The sequence below is a fragment of the Teleopsis dalmanni genome, chromosome 1 (assembly GCF_002237135.1).
Source record: "Teleopsis dalmanni isolate 2A chromosome 1, ASM223713v2, whole genome shotgun sequence".
Classification (NCBI taxonomy): Eukaryota; Metazoa; Arthropoda; class Insecta; order Diptera; family Diopsidae; genus Teleopsis; species Teleopsis dalmanni.
In genome coordinates, this window is record NC_051846.1 from 27,341,996 (window position 1) to 27,360,241 (window position 18,246).

At 28.5% G+C, this 18,246-nt stretch overlaps 2 protein-coding genes across 2 annotated transcripts; both read left to right on the forward strand.

The window, feature by feature from the left end:
* The first annotated feature begins 3,128 nt into the window (after window positions 1–3,128).
* On the forward strand, window positions 3,129–6,573 carry LOC119678605 (lipase member I-like). Its single transcript, XM_038090538.1, has 6 exons — window positions 3,129–3,196; window positions 3,307–3,452; window positions 5,377–5,512; window positions 5,578–5,906; window positions 5,973–6,198; window positions 6,393–6,573. Exons 1-6 carry the CDS (start codon window positions 3,132–3,134, stop codon window positions 6,571–6,573), a joined length of 1,083 nt encoding a protein of 360 aa, XP_037946466.1. The 5' UTR covers window positions 3,129–3,131.
* A 2,807-nt stretch (window positions 6,574–9,380) lies between these two features.
* On the forward strand, window positions 9,381–12,280 carry LOC119678613 (lipase member H-A-like). The gene is made up of 6 exons (XM_038090551.1): window positions 9,381–9,445; window positions 9,581–9,714; window positions 10,556–10,691; window positions 10,758–11,086; window positions 11,513–11,738; window positions 12,079–12,280. Exons 1-6 carry the CDS (start codon window positions 9,381–9,383, stop codon window positions 12,152–12,154), a joined length of 966 nt encoding a protein of 321 aa, XP_037946479.1. The 3' UTR covers window positions 12,155–12,280.
* The last annotated feature ends 5,966 nt before the right edge of the window (window positions 12,281–18,246 follow it).

An 18,246-nucleotide genomic window follows, 5' to 3' on the forward strand; every position in this document is an offset into this window, starting at 1 on the left:
AAATATGAATCAGCTAATTTTTCAACAAAGCATTGCTGTAGTAAATTGCATTGGTTCTTTCGAGTTTATACGTAACCGTATTACCGACAATTTCAGAATGAGCAGATACCACATCACAACAGCTATAAATACATAGTATGGGGTAAATGTCTGAACCCTTTATAGCACTTAAATGTTTAAAGAGATTGAAATGGGCATAGACATAAATCTCTGCTTAAAAGACTTTGAATCAAACATCTAACGTTACTCAAATTCTGGCGTTATACTAAATTAATACTGCATTGACAACTTTGTTGGTTTTTGAACCAACAGTGTTATAATGGGTAACCATTCGATTCAAGCATGGAAACCTATTGTTTCAATGTATACTATTGGAAAAACCACTTTTATGAAATCATGCAAGTCTTGTTACATTTACATGTTTACATGTTTATATAATACGAGTAACTTTACAAAGGTTGATGTTACAGTTGAATGGTATATCCCAAATAAAATATAGATATTTTATCCCATTGGAGCAGCTTGCAGCCATAGCAATCGTCGATGGGTACGCATTATTCTGATTCAAATCATTAGAAGATTTTTTTATTCATTAATTTTGAGCTAGACAGTCTACATTACAACAGTCAGTGTAGAGTGCATTTCTATTATTGAAGTGTCATTGCTTCAATTTGACCACTTGGTTATCAACTGTAAGCGACGAAACCAGTGGTAAAAATATCCCATTGTGAGTCAATCATAATATTTTAATATTACAAGATTTTTATATATTAAGATTTAAGATTTTTAAATTTAGAATCAACCTTAATATATAATATATTTAATTCTTTTCAGTGTAATAAAATTTCCCCACAATTGCTTTCAGTTGAGGTGAAAAGCCATTACTTTTTAAACATTTATTGATTCCTAAAACTATGCAACAATTTTTATGAAAGCGTACAAACTGAACTATTGACAATTTTTTTAAATTTTATTTTAAGACAATTTAATTATTTTATAATTTGATATAATTTTATATTAACAATTGAGTGAATCATATAAACAATAACATTTAATTAAAAATTGATGATTAAAATTTCTTATATTATTTTTTTGTTATAATGATTTTGAACAACTTTGTTAAAATTTAGTTGTAACAAAATTTTTGCTAAACTAAAATTTTCTTATAAATGTATTTTAAATAATTATTCTTATTAATAGTTATTCATTACTACACATTATGTCGTTACTCAGGTTTTGCCATTTTTGAAGTATCGCATATTATTGGAAATCAATCTATAAACTATAAAGTTTGTTATATGTATATATAACATATAGAGGTATATATAGGTATATATTATATTACCTATAGACTTTGTAGGTTGTTTAAGAATAATCGCTTAATCAAAGATCCCAATCTGTTAAATACTATTGCTGCTTCAATATCAAAAGTACAGTATTCATAATATATTAATAATAATGTATAGACCCTGAAGAAGTTTTCTTATTAATTATGTGTCAAATAAGAGAAAATTTAAGAAATTTGAGATCACTTGAAATCATTTACCTACAGTGGTTTCTTATGTTTACTTGAAAACCATCACACATTAGAAAAATACTGCAGTACATAAAAGGTTTAATGATTCTGATTTATATATATCAAAAAGTAATAAAACTCATTACAGGGCAATAGATAAATACACGTTAGTAATTGAGTCACCTCTCTCACATTGCTGTGTTGATAACTGATATATAGTGTAATTATAGTTTAATTACTTATAGAATATTATCTAAGAAGAAAAGAAACAGCAGAACAATTTTTTGTATTGAAACTTCAATATTAAAACATAAAAACTAATTACATTTCAGTAGTGTTCAAATCAACAATTTTTTTACCTACATGTTACTCATATATTGGCTCTTGTTTTTATAAAGAAAGTAACTCACATCTGAAATAGTCATTTAGTCGTTAATCGTCATCTAATACCGGTAAAAACTGACTGTAATGTTATGAAAACTATAAGATTCTTCGAAAAATAAATCAATAATTAATTATAAAAATGAAAGACGATTTTCTTATAGTTAACAAAAATTTTATTCAATCACATATAGTGTCCATTCTGATCCAATACCTTGTGCCATCGTTACGGTGGCAGCAAGATTATAGTCTTTTAAAATTTTAATTTTCTGATGAAAAAAAACTGATCAAGGTAATTTTTAATATACTTATTTAAAGGAATCGTTTTACTGTCTTTAAAAGCCCGTCCGTATAGACCGGAATATATATATTATAGTATTGATTTTTTGAAAACGTAAGTGGTCTTTGCTTACTTAACACTTCCACTAGCTATTGAACATACACAGTCAACATATCTTGTATAAAAATTTCGGACCCCTCTAATATCGTTTGACTTTTTGGTAAAGTGTAATAGTTAGTTAACTATGGTGGATGGAGAACTAAATCCTCCTCAATTAGCTAAGAAATTAGCCATTTTGAATCCATAAATTCTCGAAATAATGGGTAGTAAAGAGAAGATCAAGCTAGAAACTAGCCAGAGGCATTTATAAAGGCAAGAATCTGGCCAATGTTAATATTAGAGATATTACCGACTGTTTTGAAAAAGGGAACCCCAGAAATTTAAGCCTATTTCTGGCCAAGCCTGCTCATAGACACAGCTTGTGTTCTTTCTTCGAGAGCTGGTAGACACGTATTGCATGAGATACCACAGGGTAGGCCTGTAGTAGGGTAGGGTGCTACCGTAGATACCATAAGTGAAGTAAGAAGTAAGAGTTTGTTAGCTACTACTTGATTAAAATTGCTGTCATTATTTTTTTATTCTATTCCAAGTAAAATAAAGTTAATAATATAAATATGTACACGTATGTAGAACTTACAATTTTTTTACAGATTTAATTAAAAATGGCAAATACATAAATACTCTATATGTGAGTAATCGTAATTGTTATAAAAACAATTTAACTAGCACGCAAACTGCTTCAGGTATTTGCACTAAGATACAATTTATATTGAAATTAAGTTAGTTTTCCGAAGAGATCTTATTGAGTAGTAACACTTTATCTTGAACTTAAAACGGAAGTTTACAATGGAAAAATTAATAAAGCTTTTATATATATTCCATATAATATTTTGTATGAGTCATGGATATAAATCGCAAGAAGCCCTCTTATCTACAGCTAATATTTATTACCAAAAACCGTAAGTAATTATTAGAAAAAAGATTTATGAAGATACAATAAATTGCAAGACATATTGTATATTATATACTTTTCAAAATTTGGTTATTTGTATCTATAATGTTTTTAAAGACTATCTGAGAGGACCGGTCTAGGAGAACCATCTGAGCTAACATTAGATAAAGTCGAGGATTTGATATCAAAACAGAATTTAAAAATTATTGTGCATGGATATTTGGGATCTCGAACTCATAGTTCAATAAAGCCTTTAGTAAAAAGTAAGTTGAGAAAAATTTGGTTACAATTAAGAAGAGTTTTTTTTATTTTGATTGTGTAAAAAGTTTTTGAATCCTTATTGCATTTTAAATACCTAAATTGTTACTAAAGATATGTGACTTATATGTAGAGCGATTATTAGAAGTTAAAATTTAAGTTAAGTAAAGTTTTGGGTTTTGAGTTTTCTTGAAAATCTAAGTTGAGTCACGTAAAACAGGCACAAGTACAAGGCACTCGGTATGACAAAAATGTTTGCATACGAACTCAAAGACGGAAATAACTAATACTTAGGACTGGTTTTTAATAATAAAAACACAACGATATTTTCAAGAGTGAATATGAGCTGTAAGTAGGTACTACAATGGCGTGAAATTATATCTTCTAAATAACGGTCAGCGAAAACCTTGATATATAAAACAATAATGCGATCTATAGTTAATAAACTGAAGTTTATAATATACAAAAATAAATAATCTAACTGTATTTAAAAAAAAAAGACGAGAAAAACATTTGAACCAGTGCAACAATATAAAACTTATCGTATCATATATGTAGAGTTTTCTTTAATAAACTAAGATAATTTAAATAATACCAAATATAAAATATGATATTTCCCAGTCAAATAGAGTGAACATTGAGAGACATAAAATCAACCACTTCACTAGTTGTTTCGATTTTAACTGCTAATATGTTTTGTGTTGATTTCATTACACATCTACATATACGAAGAAAGAAAGAGATAATGTCGGGTGGTGTATTTCTCTATATATAACCATGAAATTAGTCAATTAATAGAAGCGCAAACAATTATACGGCGAATAAATAAAAAAAATATTAAAGTAAATAGTTTGCCTAAAGAAGGGCACCATCACGAAATTGGAAGACGAATTTAGAATAACACGATAACTATACAGACAAAGAAAAAAGATGGGTAAGTCAGACCAAGAAAAAGTGTGATAGATCTTAAAAAGATAAATCCGAGCAACTGAAAAGCAAAGGCAAACAAAAAAGGAGAATAAAAAGACGGGACAACATGCTTAGGTTCTACATAGACTATAAAATCATGGTGATGATGAGATAATGACGATTATAAGTTCTAAACAAGAGCAAACTCAATGCAAAAAATAATTTATTTACTTTAGAACTCCAAAGCTTACTCATTTTTATAATTATTATTCTTCGTCTGTCAGTAGGTGTCAATCCCCAGATATAGGGAAACATTTCAAAAACAGTATCCAATAATAAACACTAAAATTTAGTTCGTCAAATTTTTAATAACTTAGTTTGCAAATGCACTTATATTTTCTTCAAATAAAAGATCATTGCAAATGATAGCAAAGTAGTGAATTGTAACTACAAAATATTATTATTTTTAATTAATTGATCAAACAGCTGTTTCGATTACTGCCAAATACCCATATTCAGTTGTCTTTATAGAATTATGTTTTATATTTAATTATTCGTAAAAATTCGTACCCTGCCAAATTTTAAACTCAGAGTCAGTGTTCATTAGCCAAATGACCCAAGTCATATACGGCATATGACTTGTATGTTCGAACTTGGAGTTTTGTCAATTTTCTGTAAAAGTTCATTAAGAAGCTCACTTGTTGTGAATTAAAACGAAATTATAAACCACTTGTTAACTACTAATTAGATTAGACTTACTAGAATTAGATTAAAAGAGTTAGAGTTACTAGAATTAAAAATTGTAGATAAGAATCAATTAATTATATGTATTTTTAATTGTTAATTTTAAATATTATTCCTTTGGAGAAACATTATTTATTGCATGATCTTATATTAATCTTTCTTCTGTTTGGACCCGATACCCTGTTTATTTCTATTCCTTTTTAGAATACATTATATTTACTTTTAAATACTAAAAGTAAGAAGACAAATAATTATAAAACATAAATTATTTTTCAGTTTATTTGGCTCAAGGAGCTGCAAATATATTCATAGCAGACTGGCAGTACTTAGCAAACTTGGATTATCGTGATTCTCGTCGTGTCGTGTCTAAAGTATCTATGCATTTTGCAGAGGCTTTATATGAATTTTTTAAGTATAAAAATAAATAAATGATAAAAATTAATATTAATAATTTTACTGAATTTAATTTTATTATAGTAAACACGAAATTGACTATAATGAAGTGCATATAATTGGCCACAGTTTGGGTGCGCATATAGCAGGAAATATTGGAAGATTTTTCAATGGAAGTTTTGGTCGTGTTACTGGCTTAGATCCCGCATTACCGCTTTTTACACCTTTTTCTTTGGATGGTTTGAGATCAACTGATGCACAATTTGTTGATGTGATTCATACTGATTTTCCTGTATATGGGGATTTAACACCTCGTGGGACAGTAGATTTTTATCCCAATTTTGGTTATACACAACAGAAGGGTTGTAACGATATGGATTTATTAACCACCAGTAAAATTCTATTGGAAGCATGTAAGTGTATATTACTCTAGCGATTTACATTTTTAATGATTTAAATGGGAAATTTTCATGTTACAGTTGGTTGTAGTCATAGTCGTGCTGTTGTTTTATATGCCGAATCTATAGAAATGCCTAAGAATTTTCCTGCACTTCCTTGCCCTCTCAGTAGCATACAACTTCGTAATCTATACCTTTGCTTAGTGAGGGTGTCACTAAACGACAAGAATTTGTCAAATTTAGGTAATGCTATTAGTGAAATGGATGAAACTCAAGTTGTTTATATGGGAGAAGAAGTTTCAAGAAGGTAAATTATATGTATATATTATATTGTAAAAGTAATGGTTTAGTTATTTCAATGAAGGAAAACAAAATCTTTCTTCATTTTGTCGAAACATGTTTTCTATATATTTTAATAATAATATATTTTGTATATAATATGCAGATTATATTATATATATATATTTAAACTATTTATGTAATAAAATTATCTTTTTTCAGCGCTACTGGTTATTATTATCTCGAAACTAATGATGCACCCCCTTATGGTATGGGCGCATATACAAAATTTTCTAAAGACTCACAAGATGCTTGGTTCATGCCGCCACTAATTAATTTTGGTTTCAATAGTAACAAATCAATTGAAATGCTGCCAAGACTTCCCAATATAGTTAATACATGAACCAAAAGAATAAATTGCACTGAAAAGTTATTGTATCATATTATAATTTTTTACACTGAAAAAATTTTATTTAAAAAAAATTAATTTGTATATAATATATATTAATATATATATAAGAAAGTTATAGATGTATATATATGTAATAGGGAAATGATAAAATATCATTGTATACATATATATAACTTTATTAGAAGCAAAGAAATTCTGCTAATGAAACATATATATAACTATGTAAATATATAAACAAATACATATGTACACATGTATATATTATGTTTTGTTTTGTTTTGTTTTAATTATGAAAATATATATTATACAGTAAATTAATAAATAAATAATATGACGTCCATATCAACTCTCTTGATAATCCTCATTACCTACTCTCTTATGCTTTAAATGACGATAAAAGACCTGAACTTTGATTTCGTTGAAGTTACATATTCTTCGCCCATGGTTAAGTCAGATATCTAAAATATAATCTGTCGGTTGAATAATAATATATTTTGTGTATAAAATTGTTTTTCTGCTGAAAACAATACATTTTACTGCAGCTGCCATCCGGATTTGATTATTAAATTTGTAAACTGATTTATTCTAATTAATCTGATTAATCTAAAGTATGTCAAAGGGGGTTTTGAGGTTAGTATGTATAAATAGCAGTATGCAGCGCAATACTGATTCTTCAGGGTATACGAGTATGGATCGTTACTTATTTTTCAGGCTCTAACTAGGTTAAATGTTAAGAATAAACAATAGTGAGTACATAGGTTACATGATGAAACTATTTTCTATTCGAGTTAGGAGTGGTGTCAAGAGACATTTTGTAAAACATATAAGATATTAACACCAACATTATATAAAGGGGTGGACAGATGAGTTCTTATTACGCTGTCAAAGCCATCTTTTAAAACGCATATCAAAAGATTTAAAGTAGTTTTTATTTCAATTTTTTGGTTTTAGTGAAATTTATTGGATTAGGGAAGAGGTCCTTGATGTATTTATTGTAAAATTAAAAAATATAGTAATATATTAATCTCTGAAATTTAAGACTAAGATTATGGAATATGATCTTATGAAATTATTAAAAAAACTTTAACTATAGTCTTGTGTTGTTTTTTTAGTCATTTCTAAATCATTTGTTAGACCTATAAATCTGTTTGTCATTCTAACAGTTATTAAAAAGTTTATTGTTTGTCCGACTTACTAAATTAGACTACCTCGGTACCATATATTGTAATGCCACTACGTTACTAATAATACTGACATATACTACATCTGTGTCTTATATACAATAACTATGAATTTATTTTAAGGGTATTATTATTAGTGCAAATTAACTATGTTAATATAAAGACATATTTTTTATTTAATATGTAAGCGATACAGATTAATAAATAAACATGAATTTTTAAAGCTAATTTTAGCAATATTTATGTAAAAAAGGAGTTATAGCCATATAACGGTAGTAATATATTATTGTATTATTAATGACAGAACGTATAAATAGACACAATGAAATAAATTTCATTTTGTCAGAGTCACATGAGATTATTCAATTGATTTAACGGTTCTTTTAAAAAGTCGATGTACAAAATTTGATTTAATTTGACTGAGAATGATATATATGTGTATTGAACGCCCTTCCTAATTGTAGGCCCGGAACCATTTTGTGGCTTGGAAGTTGATACTTTTTTTTCACTTATTCGGAAAGGAAACGAGAAACAGAGATGGCTATAATGGGATAATATACTAGAGCTATTTAATATCTTTAATAAGAATTAAGGATACTTTTAATGCCTTTAATTGAGTGATTGAATTCTTAATAAAAATTCTGAAATTTTTGAAAATGTAATAGTAATAAAAACAATAATTATAAGCGTTTATAATATGCCTATAAGATCCTTTTAAAATTACTTAAATTCTATAAGCAATATCGTGGTATAATAACTGAAAACAAATAGTTTAAGGAACTAATAATCTAATATTGATCTAACATTATATTTATTATGATTAAAGCAAACTTTATTCAAATTCTTTATGAAATATCCTAAAATATCCTCTCTTCGTTGTAGATATAGTTCGGTCTACAGCCTTTGAAGAAAATACACCCAAGCGTCTCTTGGGTCATTGTCCAGAGTTAACTATATCCACTCTTCAAGGCACTCCACAAAATTTCCAACATAAAAATGTGTTCAGTTGGTTGTAAAATATCCAACGCTCCACAAATAAGGTATGAGGAATATGGAATCAAAAAGACTTTCTGGCTAATTGAAGAGGATCTAATCACCTTTCATTTTACCTATCTATCTATATTGTAAACATTTCATGGGTTGAAGTTTTATAATCCATATCATATGTTTTCTGTAGACTTTTAAAAGGTGTAGAAGAGATCAGCTATCATTATAATGATTTAATATATTGTGTAGTGATATCCATGAAATCAATACTGCTTGATATGAAATGAATACTGTTGTCATTATTTTATATTCTAAAATGAGTGAAATATTTTTAAGGAAATAATTATGTAGTCATATGTAGAACTCAAAATTTTCCTATATATTTCAGAAAATACTTCAAGCACATATTATTTAATATGATAAGTGTGCGTAATTGTGATTGGAGTAAATATAATTTAACCAACACGCAAACTGCTTCAGGTATTTGCATTAAGATAAAATTTATATTTAAATTCAGTTAGTTTTCCGGAGAATCTCATTGATTAACAACATTTTATCTTGAACTTAAAACAAAAGTATACAATGGAAAAATTAATAAAGCTTTTATTTATATTTTATATAATATTTTGTATGATTAATGGACATAAGTCGCAGGAAACCCTCTTATCTACAGCAAACATTTATTACCAAAGACCGTAAGTAATTATTAGAAAATTGAACTATGAAAATAATACATATAATACATATAATAATACATATATTATATACTTTTTAAAATTTGGTTATCTATATGCATAATGTTTTTAAAGACTAATTATTAACTTTAATAGATCCAGTCTGGGAGGTCCATCTGAGTTAAGATTGGATGAAGTGGAGAGTTTGCTTTCGAAACAGAATTTCAAAATTATTGTACATGGATTTTTGGGATCACGTAGTCATAGTTCAATAAAGCCTTTAGCGAATGGTAAGTATAAGATCACCTGAATGAATAAAAATACCTATATTTTCGGGGAAAAAATCAATAATTTTTTGTTTTTTAAGTAGCAGAGACCTAAAGTTAACTGTGTTTTAAAGATAATTGATTGAACATTTTATACATAGTTTAAACAATTGAAATTGATTATACTTAAGTACCAATATTAACAGTTCATTTGAAATGAGTTTTCACGAGTTATTTATAGAAAATGTATATGCTTTATTTTTGATATGCCAAAAATAAATATTTTTAAAGTATAATTTAAAAAAAATAATTTTTTTAAAACTACATAATTACTTATATTTTTGTTAAAATTAAAGCACAAGTCATTTCTCTGCCGTTTCTTTACCATGGCTTGAGATAAGGCTACTTAAATATTAGTCTAAAATACAACTTCTTGAAATTTTATGGAACCTAGGATATACCTAGGAATAAAATTTCTTAATATATTTTTCATTAGCATTTTCTGAAGTTCATATTTTATTTTGTGGTATCAAAAAAAAAAAATTCAGCCACATCAGAGGTGTTTAGGGCAAAATCTATTTGCAGAAAATGACCCATATGCCTACTAGGTGCTTATTGAAGTGATTATATCAAATTATTTTTGTGTTTGCGTAAAACCTAAAATATCATCACTTAGATTTAATAGAATTAAATCTTTATATATTATATTACATTATAATAAAATTTAGTTTTAATGGAAGAATACTATTTCATAGCTTAGTTGAGATATGCTCTTGCATTCTATTTAAGTAGTGTTTAGTATAATGATTTTATTAATTTAATTTTTTAGAAATTAAATATGTTTCAAATGGACACTTTTTTTCAGCTTATTTGGCTCAAGGAGTAGCAAATGTATTTATAGCGGACTGGCAGGATTTGGCAAATTTGGATTATCACAATTCCCGCCGTGCCATCTCTAAAGTCGCCAAACACTTTGCAGAGGCTTTGTATGAATTTCTGAAGTACAAAATTATATATGACAATAATAAAAATAATAAATTATTTCACTAAATTGAATTTTATTGCAGCAAACACGAAATTGAGTATAATCAAGTACACATAATTGGCCACAGTTTGGGTGCGCATATAGCAGGCAATATTGGAAGATTCTTCAATGGAAGTTTAGGTCGTATTACTGGCTTAGATCCTGCATTACCACTTTTCACACCTATTTCTTTGGATGGATTAAGATCAAATGATGCACACTTTGTTGACGTGATACATACTGATTTTCCGATTTTTGGAGACTTAACACCTCGTGGTACAGTAGATTTTTATCCCAATTTTGGTTATACACAACAAAAGGGTTGTGGCGATGTGGATTTATTAGCTGCCAGCAAACTTTTATTGGAAGGATGTAAGTGTGTGATTATTTTTAAGAGTTTGACTTTTTAGTTTGAAAAAAATCCACCAAAGTTTTAGAGTACCAAAGAAATTATATCAGACATTGGAAGTATGTTAATTATAAAGCTGACTTGCTCCATATACGCTTTATATGAATAGTTGTATTGTAAATTTGTACTTTATATAAACACTTTAATGTTCACGATACCATTTGTGCTATGCACATTAATAATTTTCCTATACGAGACAATATCATTATTGATACAAATTTAATGTTTGTTTCTGGTACATAGTATTTGCATTTGCATTTTGGCTTCTTGTTTTCTCGTGCTTCTGGACTCAACTCCACTCAAATATACAAATTATATTATGAAAAGTGACTAAATTATAAATTATAAATTATTGTGAAATTATTGTATGGAAAGTCGTTCTTTTACAGATAGCTGCAGCCACAATCGTGCCGTCGTATTATATGCCGAGTCCATAGAATTGCCTAAAAATTTTCCTGCACTTCCTTGCCCACTCAGTAGTATACAGTTCCGTAACCTTGATGTTTGCCTAACGAAATTATCGCAAAACGATTTAAATTTAACAAGTTTGGTTGAAGCTATCAGCAAAATGGATGAAACTCAAGTTGTTTATATGGGAGAAGAAGTTTCAAGAAGGTAAATTATATGCACATAAGTATTTATTATATTAATTTATAACTTATTTTACGTTTATGTGCGCCCAGTAATTAATATAAGACAAAAACATTTTATATATTATGTTTCTATTATATTACGTTATAATGGTTACTAATAAATCTTGCATTTTACATTACATCGGATATAATATTCATATAATATTTTACAGATATACTATCTATAAGATTATAGTATATTATTAATTATATTATATTATTAATATTTATAATTATAAAATTACAGATTATACGTGTGTATTTGGATATATTATATATTATAATATATTATTTAATTTTTTTTTATTTCTAATTTTTTCCAGGGCTACTGGTTATTTTTATCTGGAAACGTACGATGTGCCACCTTACGGCATGGGCATAAATACAAAGTTTTCTTAAAACCTCGCAAGATGTCACTTTAATTTAGTGTGCAGTTTATTTGGTTCGTGACGCCACTAGTTAATTTTGGTATCAGTGATGCCAACTCCAACAACGTCACTAAACAATTATCTTATAGTCAATACACGAACCAACATAACTAATTTTGTTGCAAATTTATTAACAAATAAAAAATATCGAAAGAAAAGTAATAAAATATTATTTATTTTTTTGTTTCTTTAATATTTTATTAATTTTTATTATTTTTTTCTTTTTACGCTTTATTAGTAAATAATAATTATTGTAATTAAAAAATTATTATATTGAAAGTCGTGTAGAGAATAGTGAGATGATAATATGTTATTAATACGTTGCTTGTATTACTATTGAGAGGAACATAAATCCGTTATATTGTTTATGGACGTCTTTTATATGATATAAAGTCATATGATAGGAACCCATATTAGTTTCGTCTGCTTTGGGCCTTTCTTTCCAAATTTGCGTATGATTCATTGTTAATCGGTTGAAAGAGATTTTGTTCTGTTCATCTATATTCATCTTTAAGTGCAATACTTCATGTCTTTACACAAAATATCGATTTTTAAAAAACTATATTTAGAATCTTTGTTATGCCTATTAGTTCACTGATTTTTATAATCAAATGCCTTATATTCGTCAGACCTAGTCATTGTCTCTATGGCTTAAACCAATATCACGTATTCGGCAGTTGAATTTTATACCATTTGACTAGTTTCAATATTGTATTTTGGATAAGAAATCAAGAATGGAATTATAGTGTCCAAAAACATAGTTTACTGTTAATACATTGATTATTTTATAAGACCAAGTGTATTTCCTTCTTAGTTTGTACACTGGACTAATGTGGAAGTTGGAAGGATATCCTTAGGTCATCTTTGGCTATATAGATTCCTGCACTCACCTATATTTTCATTTTCGAACCATTTGTGTGGACATAGTTCAATTTTTTCTTAGTCTCTGCTATTTTGTTATCTTGTACCCACTTATATTTTCATTTGTGAACCATTCGTGGTGGCATGGTTCGATTTTTTCTTAGTCTCTGCTATTTTGTCATGTAACTGATCTATTATCACTGCAGATAGCCATTGAACAATGCAAAAAATCTTTATAAAATTGCACAGGAACTATGAACGTGATAACAGCCATCTTATTACTAAAATATGAAGTGCTGATCATATCTACAATTTCGTTTGATACTTAATTTTTGATTGATTAATATATCATGCATTTTTCATTTGACTTTTTAAACAATATTATTGATCGCTAAAATTGACTCTCCCCATACCATATATCCAGCTTTTATCGTTTTGGGCAGCCACTAAATGAATTTTAATTGTGAAAACTTGCTCCAAAAAGATTTTTTTTTTGTGTCTAGTCTTCTTCAGTAATAAGGTTTATTTTTTGCTTGAACAAGTTTATTTACTTCGGTTGAACTTATGATATATAATCATAAGTTCTTGTTATTACCCAATACGACTATCAATGTTTTTGAAAAGTAAAATAAAAGATAATGGTAACATAGATATATGATGTCATCAGATGGTACCACAATCCATATTTGGTTATATTGTTCAAGTAGGATCTTTTGCACAGGATCTTTCGACCAATCCGCAGACTCTAGCTGTTTTGAAAATGAACATCTGTGAAGTTGCGATTGCGCAAGTGGCCAATCTAGCTAGCATCTCATAGTTTTTTACACCTTATAACAAAATCTAAATAGTGTCCAAAAAAATATGAAATGTATTTCGTTTCAAATCACTGTCGAAATGAAACATATATAGAATAAGACTACATATCTCTGATAATTTAAATTAATATTTTCCATATTATATCTTTATAACTACTCAGCTATTTAGTTTAATGTACTCTGCTTTGAAGCATTGAAGAAACAATGCCAATTCTACACACTTAGGTTTAATTACTTGACGAAATATCATATCAATGAGCTAATCCTTTATATTTGACTACTACACCAAATTCATATATATCTAAAGCAGTTTTGGGCTAATAATTTGAAAAAAAAATACATAAAAAAATGTTTAAATGATATCACACTTGGCCCAGCAAGAATCTACTAAATGACGAAGTTGGCACTCGGTGTGGTGTTAATAGTTGGCACGTATCTTTCAACTATCAATGAAACAAATTTGTTAAACAAAACAGTTTTTTTTTTGCTGTTAAGGTCAAATGAGTAAGATACTTTATATATAACAAAAAAGAAACGAATTTTGGCATGCTCATAGCATTTAGCATTGGCTCAACTCCATTTAAGCCTATTTTTTAACTTCAAGATTTCAGAGTATGTGGCACGCGTTATAAATCTAACCGAATTGTCTTTGAACATTTTTCTCGAGTGACTATGCGGCTGAGGTGTAAGTTATGTTCACCAACGATTTGAAGTTTATGCCAAGTGCATTTTTGTATCTCAACGTTACCATTTAATTTTGTGTAATTTATATCTTTTTGATTAATTATATTTGGTAATGTTTTGTTGGTGTTGTTGTCACTCGTGCTGTTTTCATTGTATTGCAGCGAGGAGAGGTGTCTCTTTGCTTCATTATTTATGACGATGCTGGCTAGAAAATTTATTGTTAGCCTACGCTAACTTACAGGACCACATATGCTTTAAATGCTTTATTTGTTTTTAATGCTAAATTTACTGTAAATAAATATACAGCTTTCCTATTAATTTTATATTTTTCATATTTTTGGCATTGTTATGGGTAATTTTTTTTACACCCGCGTACTCCAGCGCAACGTTTTTATTGCGTTTTTTAATTGGTTTTAATTTATGATTTATATAAATGCTCACAAATCAGTTGCAGATACTTGTATGGTAACGTGTGTTAATGATGACTATAGCTTATACTATAAAAAATTAAATACCACTTCGTTTCATCTTTATTAATATTTCTGAAAAATTCCACTAATAAAATTGCGATTAAAAATAAAAATAAACAACAATAATTTAAGTGCATTTATATAGCTGTAGTTCATGCGTTTTTTCCAATAATTATGGATTGTGCATTTTCGTTGAAGTAATAATAATAATTTTATGAAACTGAAGGTTTGCACAACATAAATCAAGTGTAATGTAGTCTCAGTAATTAAACACATGATTCTGCGTTTCAAAGTAAATAGTGTTTAGGTTTAACCCCTGGTGCTTGCAGTCAACAATTAAATAAAAATCATTTACGTATAATAAAAACCAAATAAATATTTTCAAAGACATGTGATAATAGATATCTGTATTAGATATATGTAGATCCAACTATTACATATCTGACGATATGTAGATATTTTCAGAAAAGCCTGTAAGGCTTTTCCACTTAGCCCTAGTTTACGTTACCGCTCAGTGTCATTAATCTGCTGCTTCAACGGCAAGAAATAATTGTAATTACATGCTGTGACACCTTTCGTTAGGCTCGGTGTTCGCTGTCGGTAAAAAACCGCTTGGTGTTTGCTTAACACTGTGACCTCTTCAGAAAATGAGTTATAATATTCCCCAGTTAAGGCAAGCTTGTCGTAAGAGGAGACTTAAATCCAATACCCACTACCCGATGGTATTGAAGTATAAATGGCAGTAGGTGAGTTACACATATGACATCCAACCGGAGGTGTAAATCGAATACCTGACCCCGTTGGACACACAAGTTCGGCTGTCCTGACCAATAAAGGTTGGTTGTTCTGACCCTTTAATAAAAGTATTATTGTGGCTATGGTTAAACCACAAAGTTATGCGGGAAGAATGACTTTCATTCAATGTGGTGTTGCATTTTCTAACCGGGTGTCGTGACGCAAATAACACCAATGATACAAACGTATAGCTTCAACTGGTACTAACGGAAAGCTTTGGAATTGCAATGGGATAATTTATCGGCGTAGATTATAACGTGAAAAAACTATGGACTCCGCCACTTTATCTTCCCTTTTCGTGTCGAGGGATATAATATTCCCGAGATGAGAGGTAATTAAAATTTATTAGTTAGTACAGGTCGTACTGTTTTGGAGTGTAACTAGTTGCAAGTGGGTTTTACTTCCGGCACATCATTTTACCAATGGTAGTAAAATGGTAATATATAAAAGTAAAATAAACTGGAAAAATAGTTAAATCTGGTAGCACTGGTGCCAGGTGCCCACAAGCTTGACATTGGGTAAGCTTCGAAATAAAATGTCTTGTGTGGTTGTGTTCAACACCTAAGGTGACACAGGGAGAGTTTTGGCACCTATAACCTCAATTTCTGTGGAGTTACATTTTCTCAAAGAACGTTAACGGCTTAGATGGATTTTACCCGACAACAAGAAAGAAGTTATATCCAAACATAGAACTTCAATTCGCGCTACGAAAGTTAATCGAATTAAACATTTATCTGTTCATTATCTTGATGTGTTTAAAATAGCATGGTGTTCAGTACACACGACAGGGAATTACCTAAAACAATAAGGATTCATGCCACTGTGTCACTTGCGGGCTTGTTATATATGTCCAATTATATAGAGAATATGCACTTCCAAGGTCCGGTTCATCCTATTGCCGCTGCATGCAATTCAATACGTTGTTTGCCGCCCAAGTGGAAGTGAATTGTTTTTAATATTGTAGTTATAATGTTTCTCACCATTAAGTTTTATTTTATATAATATTACATCTATTTATTCTATTTATTTTATTTATATATTTATTCTATTTATCTATCTTAAGCTTATAAAAATTTAATTTTTTAATTTAAATGAATTCTATTAATTAAAAAACCATTTCCACACATTTTTTGTGTGAGTTATCCCAAAATAAATGAAAATAATAAAAAATTAACTACAATACTCTAAGGGTTATTGATATACCAAATCCTATAAAAGAGAAAAGGTGACCAAATCAATCAAAGAGGCACTTAAATTGATAACAGACAACACAATGGCTGCTACAGAAGAAGAACATGAGAATTCAACATTGAGAGTTGATCATCCACGAAGACAGTAGCCTAAATGGAAAAGCGTGACATTCCCAGTGATTCTGATCGTTTGAAAAATAAAAAGATACATACATCATTAATCATGAATAAAAATGATAGAACTATGTATGATAAATAAAAAAAAAATTATAATGAATAAATTAATTTAATTTAGCAGAGAATAAAATTTACCATTTTAATGGCTAGATTAAAAGTAACATATGGATTTGAAAAAATAAAATTTTTTATTATTCTAATATGTTATTTTGTTAAGCCACATATTCAAATGTCATCTTACTAAGAAGATTTCAAATTCCTTCAATTTATAATTCACATTTTGCGGTTTTTGAATTTTTGCATAGTTCATACTTCATTTTTATGGAGTGGCCACCATAATTGGTTGGGTTAAATGTACATCGACACACATAAATACTTTCATATAAAAAAGTAATATTTTATAAAAATCTAATCTTTTTCAAATATGCAAATCAATTAGTTAGTGTCAATATGCCCGTAGCGCCTTGCATTTATCTGCACATGACATTTAAACAATTCGCAATGATTAAAGGAATGAAAAAATGTCAAATTAAAATTGAAATACAAACTCGTAAGTTACAGAAACCGTTTTTCTGTCAGGTGCAACCAACTGAAGTCACATAAAATACAAAAATGGGTGGTTTCAGAAATTCAAGTGAAAATATTCATACTTAAAATATGCGCTCAATATTATGGTATAAATGATTGTACAGATAATTGCAATTGTAAGAAATGCTAGGATGGACTAACGAAATTATGCATGGCATGAACTTATTTTTATGTAAAAGAACCTATGACCTCACGATATCAATTTATACAATAATTTAAATTTAGTCAGGTATGGGAAGTTGGTTGTTTTTTAAAACATCACAACATTTATAAAGATAGTTTTATGTTACAGTCGGTTAAATGCTTTTTGAAGTACTTATGATATATTTAAACTAACTGTAATGGAAAAATATATATAATAAATAGTAGATATACGTATGTATGTAGTGTTGTATTATCCGATTGATTGATCAAAATTCTTACCAATACTTCTTATATCGTAGACCGATGACTTTGTGCCATCGCAGAACCTTCAAGCAAAAA

Bases quoted from the DNA above. Each gene is read 5' to 3' on its own strand.
- LOC119678613 (XM_038090551.1), top strand. From the start codon at position 9,381: ATGATTAATGGACATAAGTCGCAGGAAACCCTCTTATCTACAGCAAAC. The intron at 9,446-9,580 runs GTAAGTAATTAT...TAACTTTAATAG, and splicing joins AACATTTATTACCAAAGACC to ATCCAGTCTGGGAGGTCCAT. The intron at 11,087-11,512 runs GTAAGTGTGTGA...GTTCTTTTACAG, and splicing joins CAAACTTTTATTGGAAGGAT to ATAGCTGCAGCCACAATCGT.
- LOC119678605 (XM_038090538.1), top strand. From the start codon at position 3,132: ATGAGTCATGGATATAAATCGCAAGAAGCCCTCTTATCTACAGCTAAT. The intron at 3,197-3,306 runs GTAAGTAATTAT...ATGTTTTTAAAG, and splicing joins AATATTTATTACCAAAAACC to ACTATCTGAGAGGACCGGTC. The intron at 5,907-5,972 runs GTAAGTGTATAT...TTCATGTTACAG, and splicing joins TAAAATTCTATTGGAAGCAT to TTGGTTGTAGTCATAGTCGT.